The following is a 25,425-nucleotide window of genomic DNA, read 5'->3' on the forward strand; positions in this document are numbered from 1 at the left end:
TTCTCTCATATAAACACAGAGCAGTGTATACAATAAAAAAAAATCAAAAAACCTCAAACAAAACACTGCACAACACACACACAATTGTCCTGCTGGAGAGAGGATGTGAGCAAGAACAAACCAGATGGGAAAGATGTTAGATATGTCACTTAATGCACTATGTGAAGGCATTCAGGTATTATGGTAATGAGGCTGGTAATAGAATAGTTTCTTTCTCTTCTATTGTGTATGCATCTGTCTCACTCAACTAAATGTTTGTTACTTCTGCTTCAATTAATCTGTGATTAATCTTTTTTAACTGGTCATATGTAGGAGGTAATGGATTGGGGAGACAGGGAATGGTGGAACATACTGGTCACATTCCAATGAGTATTTCCAGCAGTATCCTAACTGCTCTTCTGGAAGGGAAAATTAGACATCTGTCCAAGCAGAAGACAATGTTAGAGATTTAGATATAATATTAATAATAATAATTATAAGCTCTTTTCTTTGCACTGTTGAGTAATTTCAGCATTTATTTCGTACTATTGTTAAGCTTGTTTATAATAGATATATTTATATATAAAGTAGAATAGAGAAAAGCACAAGATATATTTTATAAATATTTCTGTATGTTCTGCATACAAAATAAAATATGTACATCCACACATAGTGGTTCTGTGTTATTGTCACGGCAGGACCATACATTTCATTCACATACCCCGAAAGGTCTGCTTAGAATAGCTGACATCTCGCCTTGTCTGGAATTTCTAAAGATGTAAACACACCTCCCGCACTGCTGGTGTCTTGGCAATTTCTTGGCTCTGAGTTTATAGCTTTGTTGAGGGAGCAGGGATGGTGCCATATTTACGTTAGGCCTGGATTGGACAAGGCATCGGAGCAACAGTGAACTAGGGAGTAACATCCAATGGTCGAGAGAAAGGAAAAGGATACACATGAGTCAACTTTCCATTTCCATTTTACTTTGACTTCACTGTGTATTTCGTTACGTCCCATAGCTATTCTCTGGTCACTCAGACCCTGTGTCCAATGGGCTCCTCTCACTACACCAGGATTACATTGACACAGGGGTTCAATACATGTTTGTGAATACTTGAATTTGACACCCTGGCAGCCTACACTAAGTAGGGACAAGACCTCCAGTCCTTCGGTAGAACAATAATTTTAGTCTCAGCCCTGGACAAAAAAAAAGGGTTAAATTGATTTACATGTCTTTTCGTTTCAGGGGCAGAACCAGGAATGTTTCTGGCTTTATCATGCTGAGTGGATTCTCCCGTCCTAAAAATTTAGCCTTTGGAAACAAATACAATGATTGCTTTGAAGTTATAGTGCATCCCTTGTCAGGGATTGTTCTGTAGGCTACTGGAGAATCCAAACCCTTTGTGGTAGGATGCAAGAGCAGATGTTAGCCTGCATTATTTTCAGTTAGAGCTGTTTTTCCTCCCCAGGAAAGTTTCTCTTTGTTTCTCACAGTACTAAAGGCACTTGATAGCTGGATGTTGTTGGCAACATAAGGCATGTTTTTGCAAGAAGGTATGATCCAAAATGAGTTTTGGTTTAAGCCTCTTGTCTTCTCAGGAAGAATTTGATTAGTGGGAAAACCTTCCCCTTTTTACATTTTAATAAACAAGGTTATTTTTACTCTTGTAATGGAATTCTCTTTATATCATCTCCAAGTCCATGTCTTTGCAAGATAAACGATGTCTAGTCCAGGAGAGGTTTCCTCCTCTATGAACTGTGCTTTGGTGCCATTGGCATCTAAGCTTTTTGACTGCATGGAAGATGTTTCATTTGCACACGTATCTTTCAACAGTCCTCTCACATTTTTTACAGGTCACGTAGCAGCACCAGTGGTATTTGCAGTGGCACCTCTCCACCACTTTGTCCATGTACGGGTTGTAGCCTCGGCCACAGCACATCAGATCGCAGCTGTCGCTGCCGTTGGAGGTTTTGTTGCATTGCCTGGAATAAAGGAGATGGGGGAATTAGTGCAAATCATCACAAAGCCTGTTGAGAAACAGCGATCGTCCGTGTCTGCAATTGTGGCTTGGCTTGTGTGGATGTGCCAGGACTGATCTTCAGCAGGGCTCACTGGATGCTTAAGCCACCTGGGGATCTGCCCGAGGAGCATGCCGCACCTGCAAAGAAGCCAGATAAAGTCTCAGACCCTGTGTTCTGGGGCCTGATCCAAAACCGACGGAAGTCAATTGGGAGTTTAGAATCCCCTACTATACAAGCGCTGGGGATTCTAGCCCCAGCAAGAGCACTAGTAACTCCACAAGGGTGGGGAGGGATGAGACTAGGTCAATACCCTCGTGCCATTGCACATATGCTGCACATTGGCCAGCAGCACTGGGCTAGCAGAGAAGACAGCACTGCCAACCCTGCAAAGGGTGCAAAAAGGGCCACGCACTCCCCGAGGGACTGCAGAGGCCAGGTGCACAATGCCTGAAACTGGGAAAGTCACCTTCCTGTCTTAAAGCCATGATCTAGCCACAGCTGTGTCAGGTACATTACAGCTAATTGCCCCAGGGCAATACTTGGCACATCTGTGGGGCCTTCCAAATGAGTATCTCACGGCAATGTATAAACAGCAGAGCAGCAGGGCCTTGCCTGGCTCTGACATTCCATCTCATGGCAGGCTGTGGGGTACAAGAGTATTGCGGGATGATACATGTAGCTTTACAGATTTATTCCTTTTCTTTCTTTAGATTTTAATTAAACCCATCCTCTTGAGAGTCAGTCTGTACTTCTGTATGGTTCTCTTGCGTTGTCTGCTGGAATCATTTCACAAAGCTGGCTTAAATTTTCAAAAGTAACTGGTGATTTTGGGTGTCACCTTGAGACACCTTTAAAAGGGTCTGATTTTCTGAGGGTAGATAACCAGTCCCCACCCCGTAAGCTGTCTCGAGTTGGGCACGCAAAAATCACTAGTCACTTTTGAAATGCAGTCCCCCAGGTAGTGGGAAGTTCATGTCCACTTGGTAAAGTGGTGCAAGTTTTGCATGGCTCTCAGGCTGGCATCACACACTGCAGTGATAAAGCACCATGGCGAATAAAACCAGCATGCGGGGAAAGCTGGTCTTATGGCTAAAATACTAGCTGGCCACTCTAAAGCTTTGAGTTCAACTCCTGTCTCTGCTACAGATTCAGGGGACAATTTCCTGGTGCAAGTGCTAGGGGAGCCAACTAGGGGGAGCGCTTTTCTTGACCTGCTGCTCACAAACCGGGTAGAATTAGTGGGGGAAGCAAAAGTGGATGGGAATCTGGGAGGCAGTGACCATGAGTTGGTTGAGTTCAGGATCCTGACGCAGGGAAGAAAGGTAAGCAGCAGGATACGGACCCTGGACTTCAGGAAAGCAGACTTTGACTCCCTCAGGGAACAGATGGCCAGGATCCCCTGGGGGACTAACATGAAAGGGAAGGGAGTCCAGGAGAGCTGGCTGTATTTCAAGGAATCCCTGTTGAGGTTACAGGGACAAACCATCCCGATGAGTCGAAAGAATAGTAAATATGGCAGGCGACCAGCTTGGCTTAATGGTGAAATCCTAGCGGATCTTAAACATAAAAAAGAAGCTTACAAGAAGTGGAAGCTTGGACATATGACCAGGGAAGAGTATAAAAATATTGCTCGGGCATGTAGGAAAGATATCAGGAGGGCCAAATCGCACCTGGAGCTGCAGCTAGCAAGAGATGTCAAGAGTAACAAGAAGGGTTTCTTCAGGTATGTTGGCAACAAGAAGAAAGCCAAGGAAAGTGTGGGCCCCTTACTGAATGAGGGAGGCAAGCTAGTGACAGAGGATGTGGAAAAAGCTAATGTACTCAATGCTTTTTTTGCCTCTGTTTTCACTAACAAGGTCAGCTCCCAGACTGCTGTGCTGGGCAACACAAAATGGGGAAGAGATGGCCAGCCCTCTGTAGAGATAGAGGTGGTTAGGGACTATTTAGAAAAGCTGGACGTGCACAAGTCCATGGGGCCGGACGAATTGCATCCGAGAGTGCTGAAGGAATTGGCGGCTGTGATTGCAGAGCCCTTGGCCATTATCTTTGAAAACTCGTGGCGAACGGGGGAAGTCCCGGATGACTGGAAAAAGGCTAATGTAGTGCCCATCTTTAAAAAAGGGAAGAAGGAGGATCCTGGGAACTACAGGCCGGTCAGCCTCACCTCAGTCCCTGGAAAAATCATGGAGCAGGTCCTCAAAGAATCAATCCTGAAGCACTTAGAGGAGAGGAAAGTGATCAGGAACAGTCAGCATGGATTCACCAAGGGAAGGTCATGCCTGACTAATCTAATCGCCTTTTATGATGAGATTACTGGTTCTGTGGATGAAGGGAAAGCAGTGGATGTATTGTTTCTTGACTTTAGCAAAGCTTTTGACACGGTCTCCCACAGCATTCTTGTCAGCAAGTTAAGGAAGTATGGGCTGGATGAATGCACTATAAGGTGGGTAGAAAGCTGGCTAGATTGTCGGGCTCAACGGGTAGTGATCAATGGCTCCATGTCTAGTTGGCAGCCGGTGTCAAGTGGAGTGCCCCAGGGGTCGGTCCTGGGGCCCGTTTTGTTCAATATCTTCATAAATGATCTGGAGGATGGTGTGGATTGCACTCTCAGCAAATTTGCGGATGATACTAAACTGGGAGGAGTGGTAGATACGCTGGAGGGGAGGGATAGGATACAGAAGGACCTAGACAAATTGGAGGATTGGGCCAAAAGAAATCTAATGAGGTTCAATAAGGATAAATGCAGGGTCCTGCACTTAGGATGGAAGAATCCAATGCACCGCTACAGACTAGGGACCGAATGGCTCGGCAGCAGTTCTGCGGAAAAGGACCTAGGGGTGACAGTGGACGAGAAGCTGGATATGAGTCAGCAGTGTGCCCTTGTTGCCAAGAAGGCCAATGGCATTTTGGGTTGTATAAGTAGGGGCATAGCGAGCAGATCGAGGGACGTGATCGTTCCCCTCTATTCGACACTGGTGAGGCCTCATCTGGAGTACTGTGTCCAGTTTTGGGCCCCACACTACAGGAAGGATGTGGATAAATTGGAAAGAGTACAACGAAGGGCAACGAAAATGATTAGGGGTCTAGAGCACATGACTTATGAGGAGAGGCTGAGGGAGCTGGGATTGTTTAGTCTGCAGAAGAGAAGAATGAGGGGGGATTTGATAGCTGCTTTCAACTACCTGAAAGGGGGTTTCAAAGAGGATGGCTCTAGACTGTTCTCAATGGTAGCAGATGACAGAACGAGGAGTAATGGTCTCAAGTTGCAATGGGGGAGGTTTAGATTGGATATTAGGAAAAACTTTTTCACTAAGAGGGTGGTGAAACACTGGAATGCGTTACCTAGGGAGGTGGTAGAATCTCCTTCCTTAGAGGTTTTTAAGGTCAGGCTTGACAAAGCCCTAGCTGGGATGATTTAACTGGGACTTGGTCCTGCTTTGAGCAGGGGGTTGGACTAGATGACCTTCTGGGGTCCCTTCCAACCCTGATATTCTATGATTCTATGATTCTATGATTCCCTGTGTGACCTTGGATAAGTTTCTTAATCTCACTCTGACTCTGGTTCTTGTCTGCACAACACCAATAATGCTTCTTGAGTCCTTAGAATGTAAGCTCTTTAGGGTAGAGGCTCTTACTATGTGTACTTAGAGCACCCAGCCCAACCAGACCCCAGACTTAGCTGCGGCCTCTAGACGCTAATATCAAGTGAGAAGCATTTCCCTAGGAAACTGCTCAGACATCTTTTCTAAATCACATTTTGCTTAGGTTACTTTGGCCAGAAATATTTTTACACCAGATCAGGGGGGCCGGGGAGGAGAGAGGAGAACGGCGAGCGAGGAGGGAGAATTGGACTCCTGTGCTGAGCCCGCCATTAACAACTGGAAATGAAGCCAAGTGATTTATAGGAATTCCTCATGAGGTAATGCTTTATGAGACGTTATAGGATTAATGAAGTGCTGGGAATTTTGTTCTTGTTCTTCCCTTTCTGACTCGGTACGATTTATTTCTGACTCGGTACGACCTCCTGTATGTTATTTCTGACCTCCATTCATGGCCAGGTTCCCTTTGTAAAGTTTCCCCACTCATTCCCCCACTTTGGGAGTGCGTGTACATATTTACAAACCTCTGGAAGGTTCACCAAAGCCTGCTCATAATTGTTATGACCAACAGTCAAAAGCTCAGTCCATAACCACACCGTGTGTGTTTACCTAACGCTGAACGAACAGTATTGTCGTATATGCCTGTGACCCTGCGCCCCCTCCAGCAGGAAACCTCAGAATGGCTCCTCATAAACATATTAGTCAATAAGTTAAATATTTAGAGCAAAGGTTCAAACACATAAATATTAACATTATGGAGGGGCTTTAAAGGCTTAGTCAGCTTTGACGGAGGTTGGGAAGGTTGAAGCCACTGGATTCGTTTTCCAAGGCTCATGAGTTCATAACAGGCCGTAAAATTCACATGTTCGGGTATGTGATGCCTCCACATCACCTTGTACAATTCAGGGGGAGCTAAGCAAAATTGGGTGGGGCTAGTACTTAGATGGGGCTCTCCAAGATACACACAGCTGCTTCAGGAAGTGGCATGGATGATTGGGTGTCACTGTTTCCTCTGAGTCATTATGGAACCAATACCCCACTATAGTGTCAGGGACACTGTGTCTTATGGGGACACTCATATGGCTCTGTAGCGAGATATATTTAGCCCATTATGATCAAAGTTACCCCCAAACTACACATGGAGCAAAACTGGTACCATTTATCTGAAATCTTCCCCCTCCCTCTTTCTTCCCACCAAAAGACTGAAGGTTTGGATACAAATGGAATCAAACCCTGTACTACCTGTAGAGTTAGGAAGAACAACAAGGAGTCCTTGTGGCGCCTTAGAGACTAACAAATTTATTTAGGCGTAAGCTTTCATGAGCTAAAACCCACTTCATCAGGTTTCATCTGAAACCTGTAGAGCTAGGGTTTTCCAAAACTAAATCCACCCCACTTGGTCTCATATAAAGAGAGGAAAAAGAAACCGTTCTAAGAGAATGCCAAACTTCCCTTAATTTTGTCATTTTGGATCAAAGCGCTCAGAGCTGAATCATTCTGATTTTGGTTTCGCAAAACCCCAGCCTGTTATGCCCACCTCTACCCTAAACATGCTTTTTGAAAGATTTTGTGTCAATACCATTAAACAAATATCTCGTTCTCTGTTGTAAGTCTTGGGGTTGGGGGAAAAATACCCAAATCTTTTTACAGACTGAAACAGCTGCTGGTACCTACAGTATCTCTTCTGTACCTATGTGTATAAGTAGCTAAAGATGAACAAGGACACGACCTACACATTTGTCCAAATTAGCAGCCAAACCACAAGGTGCCTGGGATCAGTAAAATTCACCATATTTTATCTACAGGAACAATCCTTTGACATGGGCTTGTCACAGATCCTGGTTCTAATCTCACCCAGCTAGACTGAGCCTTATTAGTACTTGTGTAAATCCAGTGCAATTCCATCGACACCAGTGCAATTCCATTGCAAATGAGAATCTGGCCCATTGTTTTCGAACCTAGCACTGTAATTCCTAGAAATATTTGCAAAAACAACAGAAAATAATGTACCAGCCACCTCAGATGAGACCTAAAACAAGCCCCTGACCCAACTGTGCTCCTTAAAAATGCCATGGCATTTTTTGCAACAAGAGGGGAGGTTAGCCAGTAGCCTAGCCAAATTTCACTCACACTCTGCCCATCTAAAGTTTCCCTATAGTGCTCTTTAGCTATATCTCTAAAAACACTGTTGGGCAGTAATCCTTGGTTCAGAACACCTTCATCTGTGTTCCAGAAGTGACTGTATTGCAGTGGTGGGCTAAGGGACTCTTGAATCCCCAGGGTCACAGGTTACACCTATGTGAGTCTTCCCACAGACAGCAGAAGCTAAGAAATGCCACAAGCATAAACTCATGGAGAATCCTCTGAACCATTCACTCTAGGTCCCCTGTGGAACTGGCAGGTGGTTCCACCATGTGAACTCCCTGATATTCCAAGATCTGTGTGAATCCCAGATCACATACAGGGGGAAAGACCATTAACGTAAAGACCAAATGCTCTACCAGAGCCCCCTCAAGAGCTAGGCTGCTGTGTGCTCCCTACTAGTGGCCTTGTAGCAAAGGAGGAATTGTAGCTCCTTCAAGGAGTCCCTGCTGATCTTGCAGTCAGATTCCCAGTTAGAAATCCAGCCATGCCAGACGGGAGCATGAGATGGGAAGCAGCTGCCTCTAGCTTCACCCACTCCTAGCCACTCTCTCCCATTCCACAAGCCATGGTACTCTGACCAGGTAGAAGGGCTTCTACAGTGTCTAGGGCCCAGGGCAAAGAATGCATCAGAGCCTCAGGTCTCCTCCTAGTTGTGGGTATACATCCTTTTTAGCCACACCATGCTTCTCTCTGCACCATGCTGCAGAGAGTAAGTAGCACGTAGTCCAATTTCAAAGCACTTGGGGATGACAGGTACTCTATAAATAATATAAAAGATTATTACTCTTATTATACATGCTAGTCCAGTGAGAACTTGAGCAAGCCCTTCTAAGTCAAATCAAATCATGGCATGATGGCCCATTATCCTACACCAGGAAGTTACTCATCTTGTGTCACAACACTTAGAATAACTCATTCAGAGCTATCGTCATAAGAACATAAGAACCAGTAGCATAGCTGGGGGGAGTGGCCGCTTCCTCTCTGAGCACAAGTGGCGCCTTTTTAATTTTTACTCACCGGGAGGTGCTCCGGGTCTTCAGCGGCAGGGGCCTTCATGGGGTCCAGCTCAGTGGGGGCCTTCATGGGGTCCGGGTCCTCGGCGGCATTTCGGTGGCGGGGGCCTTCAGTGCCGCTGAGGACCTGGAGTGCTGCCTGGTGAGTACAAGCGGGTGGCACCTTTTTTATATCTGCTGCCCCTGTTCGCTCCACTTGGCTGCACCACTGATAAGAACGTAAGAACGGCCACACTGGGTCGGACCAAAGGTCCATCAAGCCCAGTATCCTGTCCGCTGACAGTGGCCAATGGCAGGTGCCCCAAAGGGAATGAACAGACAGGTTATTATCAAGTGATAATAGATAGACTCATGGAGAATAGGTCCATCAATGACTATTAGCCAGGATGGGCAGGAATAGTGTCCCTAACCTCTGCCAGAAGCTAGGGACACTATTCCTGCCCATCCTGGCTAACAGCCATTGATGGACCTATTCTCCATGAATCTATCTAGCTCCCTTTTGAACCCCATTATAGTCTTGGCCTTCACAACACCTTCTGGCAAGGAGTTCCAGAGGTTGACAGTGCGTTATGTGAAAAAATACTTTGTGTTTGTTTTAAACCTGCTACCTATTAATTTAAATTGGTGGCCCCTTGTTCTTGTATTATAAGAAGGAGTAAATAACACTTCCTTATTTACTTTCTCCACACCAGTCATGATTTTATAGACCTCTATCATATCCCCCCCCACCCCTTAGTTGCCTCTTTTCCAAGCCAAAAAGTCCCAGTCTTATTAATATCTCCTCATACAGAAGCCGTTCTATACCCCTAATCATTTTTGTAGCCCTTTTCTGAACCTTTTCCAATTCCAATATATCTTTTTTTAGATGGAGCAACCATGTCTGCATGCAGTATTCAAGGTGTGAGCGTGCCATGGATTTATATAGAGGCAATATGATATTTTCTGTCTGATTATCTGTCCCCTTCTTAATGATTCCTGATGATGTCCTTTTGTGTATATATGAATCTGCTGGATGGTGCGCTACGGAGCTGCTGTATGCTAGTTTCTTATGATGTATCACACAGGAAACGGGAAACTTAAAATCATGTCACCATTTTTTAAAGAGTGTATAACTCCATGAGTGCCGGAAGGAGCTGTTCCAGTTCATAATGGACTGGAAATAATACCGATGTTTAATATGATATAAATTGTAATTTTAGTCAGCAGGCCAAAGCCAGAGGCCAAAAGAGCTCTTGCAAGATAATTCCACAAGACAATTTGTTTCTCTTTCCTTTAGTACTACTGTGAAATTAGGGGGAGAGGAGGAAGGGGCAGAGGGTGGGGAGGAAGACATTTGGGTTGAGATTTTCAAAACCACTTATGAGATTTAGATACATAATTCCCATAAAAATACAATAGGTGCTATGGGTCTCAATCACCTAGGCAGCTTTGAAGAGCTAAGCCTTGAAGTAAAAACAAAATGGGGTAACTTAGTTTGTACAGCACCTTGCACAGTGGAGTCCTGGTCCATGACTAGGGCTCCTGAGAACCGTAGTAATACAAATAAATAAATAAATGATACAAGAACAGTGCTTTGAGCTGTCCTGTTTATTGTCTCTAAAGGAGCCCAACTCACATCAGTTTAGTCTGCAAGTTATAAAGGCAGATTTCTCTAGTTCCAGCTGAGCTCTCTCTGTGTCTTACATGAACCATCATCAGCAATATGGACATAACTGACCATTGTGTTGGCAGAAGAATAGGAGTCCACAAGGGTCTTTGCCATTGCCCTTAATTTTATGTGGAAGGCACTCAAATTGCAGGGATGAGTGGTAGTATCAAACTGATAGAAAGTCAGAGAGAGAGAGAGGAGTGAGCTAATTCTCCCATTCTTTAGAAGAAGTGAAAACAAATGCAGTCTGGTAAGATGTGCAGCAAACCAGGAAGGGATCCCTACCATATAAGCCTTGTAGGGCAGGGTGACAGGTGACTGGGATGTGGATGGTATTGCCTAGTGGATGGAGCAAAACTCAGGCCTAGAATGGGAGTCAGTAGCCAGGACCCACAACCCCGTTTCAGAGCCAGAGTCAGAGGCCATGTGCCAGAGCAAAGGATCAGAGCTGGAGTCAGAGACCAGATGCCAGAGCCAGAATCAGAGACTGGAGCCAAGGGTCAGAGCAAGAGGTCAGATGTCAGGAATTAGAGCCAAGGGTCAGAACCAGGTTACCTGCAGTGAGGCAACGCTGGGAACAAGCAGGCACCGGAGCGATCACACCTATGGACAAATGCTTTGAGCAGCCACTGAACAACAAGAACAACTGTGCCCATTGGGGTGCCTGGAAACTGGCTCCGCTTCAGGCTCTGATTCCGACACAGGGTTCTGTCTACTTATATTTTTCTAAGACACCATGAACACGTATAACACTGCATAAATGAACAGAGCCTGTGACCATGCTACTGGTGGGATGCAGCGAGATACTGAATGTATTTAGCAGAATTGGGCTAACTATTCATCATGAATACCATATCCAGTGTATTTTCCCTGTTTGTGAACTTACTCTTTCTGGTGCCAACATATTCATTATTTACAAAGTATTTGCTGAATAATTCATGGCAGAGCCCAGAGGGCGTCCAAGTTCCACTGAGTGAGGTGTATCCAAACCCCCAAGGCAGAACCAAGCCCAATGAACCCAGTAAAGCACATATGTTCATAATCTGAACATCTTAACCGTCTATTGTGAGTGATGTCTCAGGTAGGCAGAACTTGGTGTGTGGCACAGCTTGGGAGAGTAACACTACTTTTATATTTTTCAAATTCTGCCCTGGCTCATACAATCAAATTTCAGCCTCTGGGAAGTTTGCAAAAAGTTAATAAATGATTAATATAAATTATAAGCATGTTAGAGGGACAAGTAGTATGGTGTGATTATTAGCTGTGTATTATTGGTCCTCATTTCATCCTTTGCTTCCTGGTTGGATGACTGAAACTCCTTAAGCAGGACAATAATTAATAACAAGTAGCAAGTGCTGTTGTTCACACACAAATACCCTTGTCCACATGCAAATGCTGGTGCTTGTTCTAGAAACAGCCATTCCCCAAACACTCATGCAAAGAAAACCTTGTTTGTGCTAATGTTCATGAACAGTGGGATGGCAAGAGATACAAATGTGACCGAAACAGCTACTTGTTCAGAATTCAAGAGAACCCTCCTGGGCTCTGTTTTACAGCATTCAACCAGCCCTACTGGTTAGCCTCCAGAAAACTGCAGAATGATTTTCTACAGCTCAGAAACCTCTCCCTCAGAAATGAGGAGTGGCATCTGCTGGGCTCCAAGATCGCTCTAGGACTAATCAGTAATAAACAGCTCACTAATCTTTGTGGGATTCTAGCAGGACAAGAATTCTGTGTGCATGAAAATATTTCCCTTTCAGTCACTTTCTGATGGGACTTAAAACAATATTTGAAATATGATACATTGCACCCTAATGTTAAAGAAAGTGAATTCCTTTGCCTCTTTTCTCACAGACTGGATCCCAGTTTCATAATCTGGTACCATTTATCTTTTATTTGAAACTGATAATGAATTTTCTGAAATACCTCACTGAAGGTACGTTATGGAGTGTTTTCTCACAAGAAAGCCCTGAAACTTTAAACCATCTTTCTCTGTGGTTCAATTTGTTCTAGTTATTGACAGTCACAAATTCAGGGTCCTGCTTCGTGTGTCCGCTGCTCTGGATATTTATTTTTTCTCAAGACCATTTTTCTTTTATACAAAAAAATGTGGCAGTGATACATAGATTAATGTATTCTGTCTTATGTTGATAAGACAGTTGTTAACAGAAATGGACTCAAGCTGCAAAATTCAGACCCTGCTCCAGATTTTGTACACTTCAAAGGTCTAGGAGTGTTCAGATCTCAGGTTTGGAATGAGGTTTGAACTCTGTGGGTTTTTATCCAACACCATTTCTAGTTTCAAAACCATAAAATAGCCCAGTTTGACTTACAAATGATCCCAGGTTCATTCAAAATAAGGCCTAAGATTTCATTGAAAGTTTTTTGATTAATCCTGGGCTCAGTTCGAAATGAAACATTTCACATAGCTCTGCTGCAAAGAAACTTGATTCCCCTGCCACTCCCCAAACTCCATGATTCGTGTAAGCAATGGGAGGGATAACGAGATAATTGTAGAAGTTAGAGATGGAAAAGATCTATAGGACTATTCACTCCATCCACCTGTCAGCCAGTGCAGTATTGTTCTCTACAGTGTATAATGAAATCCAATATTCAGCACAGTAGAACTTCCCATTTTACATGATCAAAACTTGTTCTGACTCAGGACGTTGAGGGACCACTCTTTTTCCACGTGAGCCAGAAAAGTCCCTTCCCCCTTTTTATATTGAAAACCAATGATCCAATTTAAAAAAAAAAAGATTCCTCATGAATTTTGCATTTAACAGAGTTTTATGAAAATTAGATTGTTTAAAATCACCGTACATCATGGGATGGTTTTATTTCCCTTTCCCCTCCTTTCTTTCTGCTTTGCCTTGTTAATTTCACTAGACTCTCTAAGTTAGCAGCACAATTAGCAAATATGTCTTGGGTTAAGGGTTTGGGAATGAGCTCATGTAATGCAATCTAAAATAACAAGAGGGAACACAGAATGCAGGCCTTACTTGTCAAGGGAGCTGCAGCGTTCCTGTCTCCTCCATGCACTTTTAAAACGTAGCCAGCAGATCTGAAAAACTATCTGCCAAAAAAATTTTGGGCTGGAGTTCTCTCAGTTTGTAGCTGGAAAGGGGGTGTGATGTGCTCGGTCATCAGGATGGACTGTGTGAGATGGAGGGGTGTGAGGTAAAGGAGAGGATGCCCTGGCTGCAGTGTGATTATAACACCTCCTGTCTGTTGATCCATGGAGCGCTGCTGGCAGCACTGCTGAAAGGAAACATTTTTCTTGTTCTACTGGCCAGAAAAGAGGCCAAAAAGTGAGTGAGAGTGGGTAGGTGTGGAGGAGATGGGAAACAGGCAGAGGGACTTCATTGAAATTCCTTTTAATTACATTCACTTTTAAGTTCCTTCAAAAAATCAGGCGTGAAGGAAATAGCGAAATCTCCTGAAAGTTAAACTATAGAAGGAATAAAATATTAAGATGCCTTTGGGACCTTACTTATCAAATAAATCCTGTTTGGGATATTTCCAAATGAACGTTAACCACCTTTGTGTAGTCAATTCAAACTATATATATATCTCCTGTACATAACAGCAACTGGTTTTTGCTTCTTTCTCCTCATCTCTGTCACTAGGCACTATCTCTCAGTTACATGCCAGGCTGGAATGGGGCCACCATGTTTAGAAGATATTAAAAGTGTTCTCTTTGAAAGGAAAACTGAAAAAGAAGTGGTCTGGATTAGCTACTGCAACCCCCGAGGGGCACAGCAATGGAAACACACTGTGGGGATTTTATACCTATTTCCTTTGCTAATTTAATATGGACACCACGCTGCTATGGCAAAGCCTCTATTACATGGCACTTTGCATATCCTAGTTCTGAGACACAGGGCTTCTTCTGCAGAAGCAGCCATTAACAACTGTGAAAATTATTTTATATATACACAGTCAGCTGATAATAGTACTTAGCACATGCTACACCTACAAGTCAACACTGCAGCCCATCTCTGTCCTTCTTCCACCAGCTTCCGAGTCAACACTGACCTTGCCCTGTCTGTGAACAAAGGGTATCGCTTTACTGGGCTCCCTTCAAAAGTCATCACTTCCTTCCTGCCTTACCACCTTGGCCCTTTGCATCCTCAACCAATGTCATTTCCAGTGGATCCTCTTCTACCATACCCACAATCCCTGCTGTTACTGGACTCATGACAATATGCTTGATCCCTTCCTCACTTGCTAATTACTATTCCATCTTCAACCTGAGGAGTATATAAAATCTAGCACCCCAGCTTGGAAAAGGTAGGTGAGGTCAGCCATGCAGCATCGCTTGAATAAAGTACCTTCGGTGGAACTCTGTGAGCTCGCTAGAACATGGACTTCCAGTCCTGGCTATCACTTTCTGTTCCAGTTGGCAATATGAAAAGCTAATTACCATAAAATATCAGAAAATCAGACAGGTCTTTTCTAAGATGTACATCACATAAGCATCTTGTGGTCTGCTCCAGCAGGCCAGTGCAGAATTGTTCTGTGCACTAACTGGGTGATAGGGAATTACCATGGTTCTGGAGAGAAGAGCCATTACAAAAAGAATGTCTCCCAATGCTCAGATGTGTATTTCCCCCATAGTCTCTTCCCTTCTGCAATATGATGCCCATATACTAGAAAAAGCTACCCAGACAGGATATATGTGTATAGTTTATTTAGTGTCTGCTACAGTAGCATTTCTTTCTACTGAATCCCTCTGGACCATCTACACAATACACAGTGGTGTGCCCACTACTATCAACAATGGTGTTCCTTGAGTAAACAGACTGTGGCCCTGGCCAAAAAGGACACACATCTTATGTTCAGGTGCCTTATGAGTGGGAATGTGGCAGTTGTGTAACCGTGCACACCAATACTACACAACAGGCCAGGACAGGGAGTGAAGAGGATTATGGTATTTAACGAGGACTGAGATAGGCAGAATGAAATTATCCAGACTGGAATCTAGTCAGGATAGCACTCTTAATTAAAGGGATCTTGAATGGCTACAAGTGGTGAGGACTTCAGACAGGGCAGTTCCTCCTTATAAGTAGATTATATACAGGACTTCAGTTCTCATGTCTCATCCAAAAGACAGCACCCCCTGCAGCACATACCTTATAATTTCTTACTGGGGTCTTGGTTCACATCTGGCTCAGCAGAAATAATATTCCTGTGGAGTGACTAACACCATTTCCCACAGCACTCCGGATACACACACAGGGTACATGATATCTGGCTAAGGTGTTGCCACTCACTTATCAATACTCAGACTCCAGTAGCATAGAATTTATGTGGAGTGAATCAAATGGACCATAGTAAGGACCACTGTGCCTGATGGAAATTTGAACAGCATTGATGGGGCTAAGTCATTAGTAGTAAAGGGATCTTGAAGTGCCTCCATGAAAGCACAAACAGCAGCTAGACCCCAGTCATGCTGAGATTTTTCAAAACAAAAAAGGTGGAATCAAAAACCCAAGAGACTTGGCAATATAGCTCAACGCCTCCGTTGTTAATGTTGCTTGGGAGTGTTGGCATTAAACTGAGTCCTACCTGTCCAAAGAGAGGAGCACTTACACCACAGCAGCTCCCACATGAGCTATAATTGTCTAGAGCAGATAAGAGGGGCTCAGTGAAGCATTAAGTTGGGCTTGATCATCGTAAATTTCCCAAGAGACAAGTTCATGCCATTACAGTCCTATGGCATTTCAATAAATAAGTCAAATAACATGGGGTGGGAGTCTACATTCCAAGAGCCCTTTGCAGAAAATAAATCTGTTGTAGCTGCCTTCAACTTCAATCAAGAGGTGAATCCTGCAGAGACTACAGGTCCCAGCAGACATTACTCCATTTTCTCCCAAACAGCCCTCGGCATGGATCAAGGCTTGAGATGGGTCAGAACCAAAACCCTGGATCTGACCAGCCATGAACTTGGAAGCAGTTTGGAGCTGGATCCAAACTCTGCCTGTCTAACATGAATTAGAGCACTACATGCTGGGATCTGTAGTCCACATTGGCTGTTCCAATATATTAAAGATTTGGGCAGCTGTGGACCATATTGTCAGTTTCCATGGGTGGGATTAGCCCTGTGAGTGGCACTTAGACCATCCCTGATAGTACATGCCACCTGCACAGAGTGTTTACACTCACATCGCTGCTTCTATGCACCAGCTGAAAACAGAAGAGCACAATTCAAATCTGACTTGTGAGTCTTTACCTGTCTTGTGTCCCGTGTGACCCCACTTTTTCATTCTTCATGCAGAAGTCAGGTGAGCTCTGCAGGTAAATCAGCTCTGTCTCTTTAACTGGCCTGATGTCAATATCCTTTGGTACTAATTGCTTGCGTGTGCCCATGGGTCGGTGTACCACCTTTGTGGCTGACAAGTACTTGTTTTTGAGGTCCTGTGCAATGTCTCTCAGTTCTTGAAGACCCTTCCAGCAGGTCTTGATAGAACAGGAACCAGAAACTCCATGACACTTACATTTCATTTCAAGAGAGGCTTTCAGGGCCTATGGAAAAAACAACAACAACAAGTTATGAAGTGACCTTCTCTTTACTTAAATCTCCCACAGAATTGCTAAAGGAGTTAATGTCTTAACTGGATAGCAGTAATGAGTATTCACTACTCTGGTTTCTGCACAACCAGGTTAAAGTACTGACTGTGCAGAGTGAAACACAGCTCACCGCTTAAAGACTGCTGTCAGCCTGGGTATTATTTTCCCTGTGGCACCTGTTAAGGCAGCACACAGAGCAGTCCCTCAAGTTTCTATCATATTCCCACAGCGCTGGACACATCCTTTAAACTCCTGAGGAGCTGGAAGTTGAAGTAATTTGCAAATAAATAATCAATATGAAATTTGTGCATATTTGCATATTTATACATTTGTTAATGTAGATTTCAAAGCTTAGATTTATCAAACTCCGTGTGCAATGATCATATCCCCATATTAGCTGTAGTACAGAACTGCTGTATTATGCATTAGATCATTTCCTTTGATTCTACAGTTTGCATAATTCCCAGAATGCAATAGGAAAGATTCTCTGGGGGTGGGAATCAACAGAGCCATGTTACTTTACACCAGACAAGAATTTGCCATGGGGCTTAACCTTTAGAATTGAGATGTTAAGGAGCTAATAGAAAGAGAGATGTGGTGCAGTGCTGTGAACTCTGGATACAGTGACTCCCTGTGTGGCCATGGACAAGTCTCTCAGGAGCAAATTTTATGACTGGCACTAGCGGGAGTAGCTGGGCCAGCCATTTGGGAAACATGCAGGGGACGGAGAGAAGACTTTTCTCCCCCAGTCACAGTGGATATGTCTACACTGCACACTCAGCTGGGGCTCTGACTCAGGTTTGAGCCCAAGCCTCATTCCTGTCCACACACAAATCAGTCTTGGGTCAGCAAGCTCTCGGGATACGGGTTCTAGGACCCTGGCAGGGAAGTGGGTCTAAGCCTGAGTGCCACTGTGATTCGAGTCCACAGACTCGAGTCAGAAGGTCTGTGTAGTGCAGTGTGGATGCATTAGTATGGCTGGGAAATGCAGGGCAGCCATGGTAAGCCCAGGTTTACAATTCAGTGTGGACAGTCAAGTGCGGGCTCGGAAATGGGTCGATGAGTGCAGGTCCCACGGACCCAGGTTTACAATACAATGTAGACATACCCTGAATGATTATGGAGGTGAGCCATGCAGACTGTTCCAGCATAGTGGCTGGAGCAGCTTCCAGAGCCCCCCACAGTGGAGCGGGAGGACAAGAGAATCTGAGCAATGGGAGCTTTGCCATTGCTACCAGCTTTGCCCCTGCCTATTCTGCCTATTCTCCACCCATTAAGCCCTGAGGCACAGGGAGCCCTGGAGGAGCTGAGCTCCACCCCATGAAAAATGGGTGTGCAGCCTCTAAGCAGCCAGGCCTCCAGCCTCCTCTCGAGCAGTGGAATCCACTGGAAGGGAACTTCTGCAGCCACAGGGACAGGAGCCGGGTTTCCCCTCGACTCTCTCTGAAACCATTTCTCCATTTGCGGAGGGCTGTTGAGGGGATTCGTTTGTGAACATCTGCAAAGCGCCACATTCATGGCATTCATTAATTTGCAAATTAATTTTATTGGAGAAAACTAATCCCTGGGCTCACTCAGGCCTGGTCTACAGTAGGAAATTAGGTTGGTATAACTCCGCTGCACAGGGGTGTGAAACATCGACACCCCTAGGCGATGCAGCTAAGCGAATCTCAGTCCTGTATAGACAACACGAGGTGGATGGGAGAGAGCTACTGCCTCTCCGGGAGGTGGGGTACCTATTTGGTGGTGTCTTCACTGAAGTGCTACATTGGCGCCACTGCCACTTAAGTGTAGACAAGCCCTTAGACATTGTACTCATCACTGACACAACAGTTGAAAAGCATCCGCCCTACTGACCTTACTGACTCAGCGTAGAGCTAGTAACCCTTACCATTTACATGGCACTTTACGTGGGTAAAGTACTTCACATATATTAACCAGTTAGTTCACACCACACATCCTGGGGAAACATCATCCTCACATTACAGATGATGAAACTGAGGAAGGGAAGGGAAGTGGCCTGGGCAAGGTCACACAGTGAGTCAGTGGCAGAGCCAGGATTAGATCTTAGGACCTCCTGATACCCAGTCCTGTGGTCATGCTTCCCAACCCATCTGTCATCCAAATAAAGAAACTGAGGCAGAAAGGTTAGGTGATGCACCAGGCTCACAAAGGGAGAGGAAGGATGGTCCAGTCATTAGGACACTTCTCTGGGACTTGGGAGAGCTGGACTGAAGACCCTGCTCTGCCACAGACTTCCTGTGTGACCTTGGGCAAGTCACTTAGTCTCTCTGTGCCTCAGTTCCCCAGCTGGACAATGGGGAGAACAGCACTAACCTATCTCCCTGGGTGTTTTGAGGATAAATTCATTAAAGATTGTGAGGTGCTCCGACACTATGGTAACAGGGGCCACATAAGTGCTTTATACAGTCCAGGTCAGAACTGAGCCTTCAGGAGTTTCCAGTGCCCAGCCAAGGATATACGACCACGCCTTTCTCTCTGCTGCTCATACCCATGAGTACTTAGAGGAATTTCATTTCTAGAGACTGAATTATATCGTCAACGCTTATGCAGGCCAAAGGAGTTTAGCACGCTCTGGGGAAAAGCCTGCTTCCGTAGCTAGCTGGTAGATACACTGAACTTTCACAAAGCCATCAACCACTACAGAGGATTGTACAATGACAGTAGCTCTCTTTGGTTTGTTACCTGTCTCCCTACTTCACTGTTGTGCAGATGCATCAGCTTATGGGCTTGTGATCCTGATTTTTTCATCTTCATGGGAGCATCTGAAAATTTGGACCCCATGACAAGACCATAGTTGAGGTTGTCAGCACATCCTCCCCATCGATACCCAGGTCCAGGTGTCTCACCTGGGATGGGACCGCAGGAGCAGCCAGGGAGGTCCCCGGTAGTGCAGGCCCTGGCGATGGTGTGGCTGATTGCTGCAGCAGAGAGGGCATACACAAATGCTGACTCCCTTGTACCTGCAAGACAGAAGAACTGCAACTCAGCCACCAATGCCAACGTACTGGATGCCTTCCAAAGAGAGGACTGCACAGCCCCTGTCTTAGAGAAGACACGTCTCAAACACGCAGAGTAGAGAAGCGCGGCTGGAATCTTTTCTGCCGTGCAACCCAACTTGGTGCTATACAGGAGTACCTTGGACCTTCACTTTTATGAGTGACTGACCCAAGCAGCACAAGAAGAGGTAGCTGGGCAGGCTGGGATGAGGGTACGTGTCACAGGGGGTGTGGGAGGGATATGGGTGAGGCCAGCGCACGTTTTGGTCGGGCCCTATGTGAGGGTGTTACTCCAGTGATGAGCGCAGGATAAGCATGTATGCAGAATAGAATCACAGACTATCAGGGTTGGAAGGGACCTCAGGAGGTATCTAGTCCAACCCCCTGCTCAAAGCAGGACCAATCTCCAACTAAATCATCCTAGCCGGGGCTTTGTCAAGCCGGGCCTTAAAAACTTCTAAGGAAGAAGATTCCACCACCTCCCTAGGTAACCCATTCCAGTGCTTCACCACCCTCCTAATAAAATAGTTTTTCCTAATATCCAACCCAGAGCTCCCCCACTGCAACTTTAGACCGTTACTCCTTGTTCTGCCCTTCCCTGCTTACAACGAGGGCCCCAGCCCCTACCCCACTGCGTAGCACAGTAAAACTTGCCTCCTCCCACACACCTCTGACTCACGTCTCCCTGAGCCCTGCAAAGTCAGCTCCGATGGTTACCTCGCTCCAGATCCAGCAAGTAGTTGGGGGCCAGCTCAATGGAGGAGCAGTTCCACCGCATGTCGGAGAAAGTTCTGCGGCACGTCTTTATCACTTCCCGGGCCGCCTGGATGATGGTTTGCATGAGCTCCAGGTTGCTGCGGCACAGCTGCACTTGAGACACTACCAGACCTTCTAGCTGCTTGCAGTGCTGGGTCTGATTCAGAGCAAGGACGGAGGGAGTCTTGGACAAAGCTCTGGGAACAAAAATGTCACCAAAGCCATTAGAAAGTTAACCTTCCAATTGGCATTAGTTTCTCCTCTGTCAGGCTGCCCAAGAACCACCTGCAAATATTTTGCCTTTGAAACACCGTCACCCACCCCCCATTCTAACTAAGAAAAACATTTCAATCCATTCAAAGGCTCTAAGAATGCCATGTGGATTGAACAACATAGACGCTTTGGGAATTCTTTTGGGCATGCCTACCCTGGAGCTGGGAGTGAGCTTTCCAGCCAGCGCAGACAGACTTGTGTAGAGGGGCTCACACTAGCCAGCCAAGCTCAAGCCAATCCTACCCCCAGATCTGAGCTCAGGTGGCTAGCTTGAGCCTCTACTGGTGCTGCAGCGTCCACACAGCTATTTTCCATGTGCTAGCGCAAGGATCTTCCGAACACTTGGAAAACGACCCATCAGCTCCATAACGGATAGCTAGATCTTCCTATGGCATAAGAAAGCAAGCTACATAGGCACCATCAGTGTTCTGCATTCAGAATCCATCTCAAACACCAGCAAAGGATTATGCTAAATGTCCAAGTATGAAATTACGGGCGGGGGGGGGGAATCCACTGCTTAGCCTAGAAAAAAAATTATTTGAGTTTCCAAAACAGATGCATCACCACTGAATTAAAGCAAACCACTCCACCAGTGTAATTACCATTACCCTTAGATAAGTGAGTGTCAATATCTTCAAAAATCCGGTGCAAAAGTAAAATGACAGTGCTGGAAAGGCACTATCCTGGAGAAAGCTGAGAGCTAGTCCAAAAACACCAGTGCAAACATTACCATGAAGCATCATAGAAGGCAACAATACACCATAGACCACTGGCCCACCTACTCTGGTAGCCTTCCTCCAGCAGTTGCCAACATTTGATCCATCAAGTGAGAGGAAAACAAGAGAACTGATTATGCTCTGCAGCATCTTTGGGCATGTGATTCTTCCCTAGCCACCCACAGGTGGTCAGCTGAAGAACAGAATATGGCTTTCTTTGTGTCTTTATGATTACCTATTGCAGCTGTAAATGTTCTTCCTGATCATGAAACTAGTTTGTAACTCATGGCGTCATGAACAATCCTGCACAGGCTGGTGATATGCTGCCATAAAACACATTTCCTTCCATCCTTATTTAGTGTGCTGCCTTTTCAGTTTCATTCTGCACCACCCTGTCCTCCTGGATGAATTTTGTTTATTAATGGGCACATTTATTTTATTTACTGCTACAGCAGGTAAGTGATCCACAACTTAAACAAAAAAACCCAAACCAGATTTAGAGATGGGCCCAAACCACAACACTTGCTCTTTTCTCCCCACTCTCACACCCATCTTTGGGGAATTCATATCCGCATCTGAATCTCACGGAACTGGCCCTTACCGCAACTATGAGCTGAATTGAATCCACAAACCCAAACAATGTCTTAAATTCCCTGTTTGTCACAAACTTCCTTTGTGCCCGGGGACTGGGAATTTAGTTTTCCTGTGCTCCAGTTCCCTAGTTGTGGATAATAGCAGTGCCCCACCTCACAGATAAATACATTAAAGACTGTGAGGAGCTCAGATACTATGGTATCTTGATAGTTAGCATTCTGCATTACTTGAAACTTCGGCTGGCTTTTCAAAGCTAAGCCCCACGCAGAGTGCTTTGCAGAAATCCCTGGTCAGTTTTCACCATGCTCTTCATTATCAGGTTTCTTCTATAACGTCCCTACATGCAGCTATGGAAAATAATCTCATTGCTCCTCATGAGCTGGCAGGAGGAAGAGGAATTTCCTGTTTCCTGTGCATCATACTGAGTGATATGGAACTAGGTAACTATGGGTTGACACAATCGATATGGCCTGGCAGCTGGGAAGATAATGCATCACCTCATTATAAGCATATGAACTACTTATAAGGAGGAACTGCCCTGTCTGAAGACTGGCACAGGTAGATCCAGAGTTAAAGTCAATTGGAGCAGTAGGTGCTTAGTAACTTGGGACAGGATCCATCAGCAAAAGATCTGCCTTTTGGCCTTTAAAGTTTGGCATCCAAGACCCTTGAAAATTTGACCCAGAATGTCCATCAGCAACTCTCAGGAACTGACTCAAAAGCTAGTTAGGTGAGAGGCCAAAACTAGCGTGAGATTCAGACCACACCTAATTATAAATACAGCAAAGGGGATGGCTGCTTGGGAAGCAGTATATTCCAAGCAACAAAACAAGCAACCATATTGGGTACATCTACACTGCGGAAAAACTCCATGGCAGCGAGTCTCAGAGCCCAGGTTAACTGACTTGGGCTCACGGGGCTGGTGGTTCGGGTCTAAAAATAGCAGTGTAGACATTCCTGCTCAGGCTGAAGATCCTCCCACTCACTCCAGCCCAAGTGGGAATGTCCACACCATTATTTCTAGCCCCATAGCACGAGCCCTACAAGCCTGAGTCAGTTGACTTGGGCTCTCAGACTCATTGCCTTGTGCGGGGTTTTTTTTGTTTGTTTGGGGGTTTGGGGGGGAAGGGGGGAGGTTGTTTGGGGTTTTTTTTGCAATGTAGACGTACCCAATAAGTCTGATCAAGTAAAGGAGTTCTGCAAGCCTGGGCTTGAGGAAAACAGGGACTGTCCTAACTGCCCTAGAGAGACTGGGCATGGAAGATTGGATTCATTTAGAGAGAAAACAGGTGTGTCTGAAATGCTGAAGTTCAGGTTGGGACAACTTAGAATGGATTTGATCTGTTGCTTGATATGGCTGGAAAATAGAACCATGGAGACGTGAAAGGAGCCTGCTGAAATATGGCATTGCTCCAGATAAAGTGGGATTATCACCAGCAGGGAAGAAGCCACATGAGTGAGTATTATGCAACAATGTGGAATAAAGCAAGATGTTTATATGGAAAGGAAGCTAGAGCATTTCAGGAACCCAGCCAGCAGAAATTGAAGTCACTTAAAGAAAGAAATGTTGCAGCCCATCAGAAGATGAAGGGAAAGCAAAGGAAAGATGGCTGGAAAGCATCACAGGTTATGTCAGTGCTAATGGTGTAGAGGAAGGGAGTGATATGAAGAAAGAGCTCATAGTGAAACGTGGTACCACAGCACTTTCTGATATTGATGGTGAATTTTATGGATAAAATGTTCCAAAGTGACTGTGCAGTAAATAAGAAACTAGGGAGCGTGGAAGGATTTGCAATAAGGAAAAGAGAAATGGATGCATTATAAATCCAAAGAGAGGAATTCAGTAATTAGAGGCAATTACTGTTTCTCATTGAGTAAGTCGCACTCTAGGGAGCCAGCCATGAATAAAACACAGGATGCAAAAATGTATTTTGTGAACATCTCTCATGCTTGAGCTTCATGCCATAGCTTACGAGAATTTATAATTGGAAACATCTCTGAGCGTCAGGAGCAAAATGAAGAGAGTAATGGAGATGGAAAAGAAAACTCATATTTATTGGAGACACTTGCAAAGAATGTAATACATATTTATAAATCACGTAGATTAGGGATGCAAGACACCTTAGGTCATCTAGTGCAAAGGTTCTCAACTTTTCTGGGCCCAGGACCCATTTGTAAATGTTTATGGCCTGTTGCAACCCAGTAAACAGCCTGGGGTGGAGGCCCTGGGGTGGTTTCAGTTGGCGTTTACCCTCCCCACCCCGCCCCGGAGGGGGGTGGGCCCTGCTCAGCACTCACCCCACAGTGGCAGCTCCTGCAGCTCCTGTGCTGTGGGGCTGGCTGGACTTGGCTCTCCGCTACAGGCATTGCAACCTTCGGGGTTGCAGCCCTGCTCAGGTTTGGCCCCACCCCTGACTGGACCAAATTTGTGACAGTGTAGTTGTGACCTGGCCCCGAGGGTTGCAGTGCCACTCACTCAAATTTGGCCTGCCCAGACTCCCGTCATGATGAAGGCTGAGCCAGACCTGAGTGGCGCTGGGACCCCAGAGGTTGCAGGGTGCAGGAGGTGAGCCCAGCTACCAGCCCCATGGGACAAGAGTCACAGGAACTGCCACACAACCCTTTGAAACATTCTGGTGACCCAATTTTGGGTCCCGATCCACAGATTGAGAACCCTGATCTAGTGCATGTCTCGTACAGTGCAGGTCTGGTTGATCTCTATTGAGCAGCCACAAGTGGTTTGTCCTCAACCAATCTAATTTTAAATAACTCCAGGAACAACGCATCAGCCGGCTGTTCTATAGCATAACTGACATTTTATGCTCCCTACCCTGCCCGTTTACAATGGCAGTTGATGTCATTGGTGGAAAGGCCAGCTGTGCCTTAGAAGGACGCTTGTTTGCCATGTTGTTGTGGCTGTGTCGGTCCCAGCATATTAGAGAGATGGGGTGGGTGAAGCAATATCTTTCATCAGACCAGCTCCTGCTGGTGAGAGAAACAAGCTTTCGAGCTACACAGAGCTCTTTGGGTGACAGATATTACCTCACCCACCTGGTCTCTTTAGAAGGACACTGTGAGGTAAGGGAG

At 45.4% G+C, this 25,425-nt stretch overlaps 1 protein-coding gene across 1 annotated transcript in view; it reads right to left on the minus strand.

The window, feature by feature from the left end:
- Positions 1–1,470: 1,470 nt before the first annotated feature.
- Positions 1,471–25,425, minus strand: part of WNT11 (Wnt family member 11) — a 34,392-nt gene continuing 10,437 nt past the window's right edge. Inside the window, 4 exon segments of the mRNA XM_038413510.2 lie at positions 1,471–1,962; positions 16,642–16,934; positions 19,686–19,963; positions 20,717–20,952. Of these exon segments, the coding sequence (XP_038269438.2) occupies positions 1,788–1,962; positions 16,642–16,934; positions 19,686–19,963; positions 20,717–20,952 (982 nt within the window). The 3' untranslated portion in view covers positions 1,471–1,787.

The sequence above is a fragment of the Dermochelys coriacea genome, chromosome 1 (assembly GCF_009764565.3).
Source record: "Dermochelys coriacea isolate rDerCor1 chromosome 1, rDerCor1.pri.v4, whole genome shotgun sequence".
NCBI lineage: Eukaryota > Metazoa > Chordata > Testudines > Dermochelyidae > Dermochelys > Dermochelys coriacea.